The following is a 7,685-nucleotide window of genomic DNA, read 5'->3' as shown; positions in this document are numbered from 1 at the left end:
GAATTAAAGCATTTAATAGTAGGTGCAAATGTTCAGTAGGGAAATTGTCTAACGGGATTGCTTTGGCATATACAAAAAGGGATTTTTTTTACTCTTTAGAAAATTTTACTTGCCCTACAGGCACTCATTTAACACTGCACCTAGCTTTCTTATGCAATATTACCGTTTCTACAGTCGTTATTCCAAACTTTTGATGCTAAATTTTCAATGATATGTACCCTCGACTTATTCCCTCTACAGCATATTTGGTGGAGAGCCAACCTTACCTAGACGACAGCCGGGTTCTTATTTTCGCAGATCGGTGAGTTGTACCTCACCAGTACCACTGGTCCTGATTCGCATCTCCTAATTGTATTCAATGTTCTTTGTCGAAGCTTTTTTTCTCCTTCTTCGCTGCTATATACAATGTTGTGGTGTGTAGCTAGTAGCCAACATTTATCTCATTGTTAGTTTGAAATGCTTGTGAGGAGGGTGTAATGGCGGATTAAGATTCTATTTATACCGTATTTTATGCAATGCGCTAATGCCCTCCGCTGCCATTTTGTAGTTTTTTTTAACCCAATTTTCAATTTTTTTCACAACTTTTCTTAGATATCACTGTAACTATTAAAGGATGAGTTCGCAGATCATCGAAAATAAAAGTTTGGGGTACCAAGCCACATGCTTACATACCCGATCCGTTATGTTCTGGCATCCTATTTCCCCTACATATATTTTCGTATCCTTGGTTTTGAAAACGTCCTTTCGAACGGCGTACATTGAGCACGGCATCTTCACGGGAACGGACAAATTAACCCATTCCATTCCCCTAAAGGCATTTCTTTTAACCTAGCTATATAGCTGAACCCGATCTTGCGCAACATAGACAATCATGTCAGGCGACCAACAACCGACTCCGGCCAAACGCCCCAAGAAGGAGTCCATCATCGACCTAACGCGCTACCTGGACAAGCACATTCGCGTTAAATTTACTGGTGGTCGAGAGGCTACAGGCGTCTTGAAGGGCTGCGACAACCTTCAGAACATGGTTCTCGACAATACAATCGAGTACCTCCGAGATCCTGCGGACCCTTCCCATCTCACCGAGGACACTCGGGAACTCGGTCTGGTCGTCTGTCGGTAAATTCCCAAACATAACAAGACGTCTCATTGCGATATAGGGGCCATTACCTATTAAATTCTTTTTTAGTGGCCCTTCTGTGGAACTAGTCTGCCCAGCTGACGGAATGGAGTCCATCTCAAACCCGTTTGAGAAAGCAGAGTGATGCGTGACTTTTGTGAAGTTTTGTATTCGAAGCAGGCGAGTCTTGTCTGCTATGTCTATGTATAAAAAGATGTATACCCTCCAAAAGTCAGGCAGAGGAATCGTTTTCTTCGACCGCTGTCCAGTACTCATCGTCAGAGAGCAGTGCGGAATCATTGACTTTGGAGCTGAAGGGTAAAGGGAAGCTCTTGCTTTCAGTGTTGGCGTCAGCAGTGTCCGTTTTTATATTGCGCAATCGTTTAGCTGCCTTCTTTCTTAAATCAGCCTCCCACTCCTTTTCTACCAACCGATAGATGGCCATAGTCGCTTGAGCGTCCTCGATGGAGCTGTGCTCCTTGCATTGAATTCGCAGACCGAGTAAAACGTAGGCCAGGTGGCGAAGAGCCGCAGGTCCTTTTATTGGTATTCGGGCTTTAGCTTTCGCGTAAGGAGAGGTGGCGATATCCCGAATTAGCTCTTGCGGGTACTCAATTTTAAGAACGCCAAAGTCATTGTATATTGCGTGTCCAACTACGGTACGATTCTGTAAATAGGACATGGGCTCCAATAACGTGGGTAATTGGGTAATAAGATCTTGGGGGTGGAAAACGTACTGCGATAATTCTCAGAACCTGCTCCCTTACCGACTCGAAGGGGATGGCTCTCTCCATGTCGGAGGGGCGTATTCCGCTCCAACGGGTTCGGTAATCGGTTATGGCCTCCTCGGGACGGCTTATGACGTCGTAGAGAACGGTACCATCGTGGGCGACAATGCTGACCCTGGCTAAAGCACTTCTGTAGTCGTCGCCGACCCCGACCATTTCACAGTCTAGAGCAACGGGACCTTCAGGGAAGATGTTATCACGAAGATACTGCAAGCCTGAATCCGCATTACGTAAAAAGATATTGCCGCCCACCTACAGTTGTATTTTCGGGACCCTTCGGCACTACCGGCTGCATTGTTAGTCTTTTCCCGCCCGGCCTATGTTTTTTCTTCTTCTTCCAACGAAGACCCATGTCGTAAAGCTGACGGTACACTACCAAACCAGCGGCGCCTCTGGTGCAGACTAGTTCCATCTGAATAAGAACCAGTAAAACGACAGCATCACTATCAGTAGCTTCTAGATGCTGGATATTTGGGGATTTCTGTTTTATCAAAAAAGCATTTAATTGGGTACCTTTTGAAAGATTCCGAAAGTTATGAATTGTTTGTGGCAAATGTCATTGTTCAAGACGGGATTTGATGGAAAGTATTTTGGTGAGTTCAAATTTCTAAACCATTTTTAATTTAATTATTGCACTAAGTACCGCAGTTTGCTGGCTATTCATAAGTTGAAACAATCAGTTGAATTTCCTGTGTTCAGGCTTCGCCATGTAACTTTCACATATTTAATTACTAAGAGGAGACCAGACTTGACTTTGTATCTCTTCAACTGAAGACACAAATCATACCGCACTCACGTTTGGTCAAAAAACTCTAGCTATTTCTTTCTATCTGGAACTTAATGCCCTTCCCCCCTATAAAACGAGTGAACAACCACAACGGCCACTTTCAAATAAATGCTATTACCAATGAAAATAATGGGTGCTGGGCACGCGCCCACATCTCACAGCCGTTACTTGAAGGTTAACAGACTTGTCCTACGAAACCATGTAATGCCTTGGAGAACTCCGCAGCCACCCACCCGATCACGCACCACAATCACTCTGAGGTGGACACCAGCAGCCCAGTCGACAGATTGCTCCAGCGGGGGCTCCGAGGCAGGGGAACGCGCTAATCCGCCAATGTACAACCCCCCACCGCTACCTTCTCGCGCGCCCAAGCAGATAGCGGTGGTTGCAGCCTAGATGTCAGCGCGTGGATCACCTCCAGCTCCCACGCCCAACAATCAAATTGAAGTTAATACAAGCGAGACAGCATGTAGTCCCCACTCCCCCTTTCCTACCATAGCAAATTTATATACACAGAAAGCGCTCATCAGAGCATCTACCGCAGTCTATGAGACACGCATCATCTTGGCTTGTTTCTTCTCCTCCAGAGCTTTCTTCCGCTGTGCCACTTCCTCATCACGTCGGCGCAGAAATTCGGCGTAAGCGCTGGCAGCTGAATCGGGGTCTTTGCGAACCGCCGCTTCCTCTTCACGCGAGAGTACCTCGATGCCCATGCGATGCGCCTCCGCGATCAGGCTGGCGCAGATCGCCTGCAACGAAGTCGTGCGCAGCGCCGCGTCCTCGCTCTTCAACACCGCAATCTCATATATATGCTTCAGTGTCAATTGACCAGAAACCTCCGTGCCTGAAACACAATGAATTTGAGCGGTGAGGTTGATAATTTTAACCCCTGTGCTAATGATCGCTTGCTGTTTCTGTCCTTACTCGGACAGGCTGCCTTGAGTGTGGTCATTAAGTTTGTCCACCAAATGGTTAAATGGGTTTGGCAAAAAGGAGGGAGTAGATGAGTAGACAGGCCCGAATCGAATTTAGGGGAGATGGGTGGATTCATGAATGAGTAACCGAAAAATGACAGGAGGAACGAATCCGATATGGATGGCCAAATCGTAGATTAATTACTTTCAGAGAAAATGGATAAGGTAATTTGTAAACGGACAGAAAAATGCCCATCGTGACCTTTTGGACGAGACAACCGATGAAGCCTGTGACTAAATAGCCAAAATTTGTCGTAGATAGAAATAGTTCGAGTGATGGACTCTTCAATTGTATGCCGACAAATTGACCCAAACAAACTCCCCTCGTTGCATCAGCAAGCTAACACAAGGCGAAACTGCGCTACGAAAGTTGATGTAAAACAGTGCATCATACAGGGAATGCAAGATGACGATGAATCTATTCCGAAAAAGAAAAACACTTTAAGTGAGGTACGGTGCCGAGATCTCTCAACAAAAAGAGACATCACGTCATATACAGAACCACAGAAGCATTAAGAGATCTAGAGAGAAATGCTTCCCCTCAAGGAAGACACCTTAGGCATCAAACAAATACAGGCCAACGTCTAGCGGATGTCCATTTTAACACCGTTAAAAATGTCTTCACAACTGTAAAAATTAACACCATATAATACATAAGATGAAACGCCAGTTCGACTAAAAGTGGCTTTTGTTTGAAAAAATATGGAGCTTTCCAGTCTCAAGACAGTAAATTAGACTTTAATCGATGCACCTAGGCAGAGTAGAGAAAGAGAGGATTCAAATTACGCAAAGCAACCTCCAGCAGTGCTAATCGATGCTTTGCAAGGCACTCCTGCCCAAGCATGTGTAATCTCGAACTGCCCCCGTACATCATTAACATGCCCTTCATCACGGCAATCCGCCGCGACTGCGTGGAATACGTTGAAGGTGTGATCCGCCGAACGCCCTGTATGGCCACTGCTCTCTTCTACACAGTGGATGAGAATAAAGCCCTGTGCCTCTTCGACGGTATCCTTCACAGTCCCACTATCCTCCTCCTCACTCCCCTCGCTTACGCCATGCTCTTCAACAGCCTACGTGTCCTCACCTTCCTTCTCCAAGACAAAACCGGTGCTAGCATCCAGACGTCCTGTTTCACTGCGGACTGTCTAGATCCCCAAGGTATCTGGTTCTACTCCTACCGCCTCCTCGAGTTCTCGGCCCTCCTCGTCCGCAGACCCAATGCTCAACTCTACTCCAGGCTGCTCGATGCCGCCACTTCTCCTACCCATATTAGCTTTAACAAGGAACAGCGACTCAGTTGTAGCATTTACCAGCGCAAACGCGTGGTCTCAAAAAGCACCACGATGGTAGATAACGCCTGGGAGGCGCTGTGGTGCATCTGGCGAGAATTTCGAAGCCCTATGACCATGGTGGACTGCTCATCAGAGCTTTTTATCGCCGGTTGCGATGCGCGCAAGCTAGCGGCAAGGGTGGATTTTGAGAAAGTAATGGCAGCCTGTCGGCAGACCAAGAATACTAACACGCATTTCATTTACTTCCTACAGCTCCTCATCTTCCATGGAGTAGATATGCAAGTGAAGGAAGTGTTGGCTAACTACGTGAACGCGTTGTTACAACTGAGCCTTCGGGAGGGTTGTGACAGTCGAGCGAGGAAGAGCCTGTTCATCGCGGTATTCAACCTGGCTGGGCGAAAATGGGAGGAGTTTAAGGAGGCGATTGAGAAACTGGGTGGGATTCTGAAGGTGGACAGTCTGCCTCACCAAGATCAACAGTCACTACAAATGTGCTGTGTGAGGCGACTTAGACAACTGCTGCCCGGTGCGGGTTTCTTTCGACACGTGTGGCTAATGACAAAGCTCAACGAATCAGCCAAACGGATACTCATGACGGGCCTGATAAAACACAAAAAATTTGAGCTGGGTGCTGCTCCAACTGTGTGGAAATTAAAGTCGACAGAGGGAATTAGGAAGAAGAAGAAGGAAGAGAAGACAGACGAAGAGGAAGAAGAAGAAGAAGAGGAGGAGGAGGAGGAGGAGGAAGAAGAAGAAGAAGAAGAAGAAGAAGAAGAAGAAGAGAAAGGAAATGGGGAGGAATGGGTAGAAGACGAGTCAAGTAAAGGAAGCACTGATAAAATTGCATCAACAGAGACGTCTACAACTAGGAACGCTTACGAAGGGGAGGGGGAAGTTGAGGAATCAGAAGAATCAGAAACAGAAGAATCTGACGAGGAAAAAGATGATTCAGGAGGAGAGGAAGAAGATGAATAAAAGCAATGACAAGCACATTTTTCCTGCAATACACTTAGATTTCTCTGAACTAGCCTGGGGTAGCAGCGCCCTTTTTGGTGCCAGCAGCCATGCGAAGGAGGAATTGGGAGGGAGGATGCGATATTTGTAGCTGATAGCTCCTGTCAGGCTAAAAACGTATGGTCTGAAAGGCAATGGTAATGGTTTACATTAACTATGATGGTGCAGGGGATAGGAACTCCAGGTTTGATGTGTTTGGTACGTTCGTTGAAGTCCTTGCAAAAATTGGCGATATTGATATTGCGCTAGATGGAAGTAAAAGGGGGAAGAAAGGCCTACCTTCCCCAACTGTGGGCCAAGAGGGGGAGCAGGTTTTGCTTGCTGTGCTGGGATATACATTTTTATGAAGGGAGGATGTCTGACCGAGTCCACTGCTGCTTTGACCTTTTTACCCAGTTTTGTTACACGGGAGGTCATCTTTAGTCTAAAGGAGGTTATAAGGGCAGGGTATTTAGTAATTTAAGTAATGACGCCGGAGTGTCACCTAGAAGTGAAAGGATATGCCGTTTACGCTGCATATATTGATGCAGCGTTTCTGCACAAATGTTTGAGTTTCATATATGCTAGAATGAATAACTAGGCTAATCTAAACGTCGCAGAAGTATCAAACACACTGACAAAAATCAGAGCAGAGGAATGCACAGCGGGATATGAGGGCAGTCAGTAAAAGAATAATGCAAAAAAAGTGGGAAACATATTTGTGATAGCAAGAAATACATTATACAAGAATGAAAAAGGTCTTACCAGCTTGTGTCCAAAAAACACCTAGGATAACTCGCTAAGGGAAGAGATATGCCAAATATGTTATGTGTAAAGTATGAAAACCTTTACAAACATCATAAACTGAATAAAAATGGCATGAATGGGAAATCCAACTTGCAAAGTGCGCAGAAGAAAGTGAACACAAGGAGCGAGGTTTGTAGCACGCGCAATTAAATTCAACAACTTTAATGAAAGACATTTTTTTAGTCAAAAACGAAGTATTAGGCGACAAATTTCGTATGAATCCACCTAAGTTGCTATAAACTTTAAAAATCTGTTAGAGAAATAATTAAATTCGCACTAAAACTTGACATGAGAGTTTCGGTGTGTGATTCATCGGCTTTTGTCCAAGAACAAAAGAAAATCGCCTAAGTTAACTTCGTGTTAGTAAAAATTTTACAAAAACGCAGTGACAAGCTTGTTTAGATCAATGACGTTAAAGAGAATTGGGGGAACTTGGCGAATATTTGGTTACATGCATCTGGTGCGGATAAACAAAAGTTGTTTTAAAGCCAAAGCAGTGCGAATTCCCAGTTGATCAGAAAACATAGGAGAGCTTTAAACAGAGCTATTTCAATTGCTCTACAAAAAGGTAAATTCTTTAACTCCTAATGCTACTGGAAGAAACTAGACTAATGCGAAGTATATCTAGGTACACATTTTGTTGGACGATTTCCATTTAAGACTCTTAATTCTGATTTAGGCACAATGTTGACTCTTTTTAGTTGCGGGTGGTAGATAATGATTTTTTTGCTTCCCATCTACTGCTCAAAATTTCTTCCACACATTTAGATTGTTAATGCTGTCAATCGTGATTAAAGATGCATGGAAAAATTGAATTTTTACTGCCTCTGCTAACTAATTCTTTCAAAATCTCTTTATCATATGCGTACATCCACACTTATGCCTATCATGAATACATTAATTCATACTTACCAACCTCAT

General features: G+C 44.7%; 3 protein-coding genes across 3 annotated transcripts; 1 reads left to right on the top strand and 2 right to left on the bottom strand. All coding sequences in view use genetic code 11, as the record gives it.

Annotated features, from left to right (window-relative positions):
• Positions 1-212: 212 nt before the first annotated feature.
• Positions 213-1,265, top strand: EGR_05266 (U6 snRNA-associated Sm-like protein LSm7; the record flags this gene model as incomplete). Its single annotated transcript, XM_024494515.1, has 3 exons — positions 213-281; positions 866-1,119; positions 1,190-1,265. 3 exons carry the CDS (start codon positions 213-215, stop codon positions 1,263-1,265), a joined length of 399 nt encoding a protein of 132 aa, XP_024351136.1.
• Positions 1,266-1,352: 87 nt separating this feature from the next.
• On the bottom strand, positions 1,353-2,320 carry EGR_05265 (Interferon-stimulated exonuclease-like protein; the record flags this gene model as incomplete). Its single annotated transcript, XM_024494514.1, has 3 exons — positions 1,353-1,805; positions 1,858-2,123; positions 2,161-2,320. 3 exons carry the CDS (start codon positions 2,318-2,320, stop codon positions 1,353-1,355), a joined length of 879 nt encoding a protein of 292 aa, XP_024351135.1.
• Positions 2,321-3,240: 920 nt separating this feature from the next.
• EGR_05264 (39S ribosomal protein L11) lies at positions 3,241-7,685 on the bottom strand (the record flags this gene model as incomplete). Its single annotated transcript, XM_024494513.1, has 6 exons — positions 3,241-3,539; positions 5,974-6,079; positions 6,128-6,223; positions 6,258-6,395; positions 6,855-6,923; positions 7,677-7,685. 6 exons carry the CDS (start codon positions 7,683-7,685, stop codon positions 3,241-3,243), a joined length of 717 nt encoding a protein of 238 aa, XP_024351134.1.

The sequence above is a fragment of the Echinococcus granulosus genome (assembly GCF_000524195.1).
Source record: "Echinococcus granulosus chromosome Unknown EG_S00037, whole genome shotgun sequence".
NCBI classification, from domain to species: domain Eukaryota; kingdom Metazoa; phylum Platyhelminthes; class Cestoda; order Cyclophyllidea; family Taeniidae; genus Echinococcus; species Echinococcus granulosus.
Note: the sequence above shows the minus strand (reverse complement) of the source record. Positions and strands in the feature narration are given on the sequence as shown.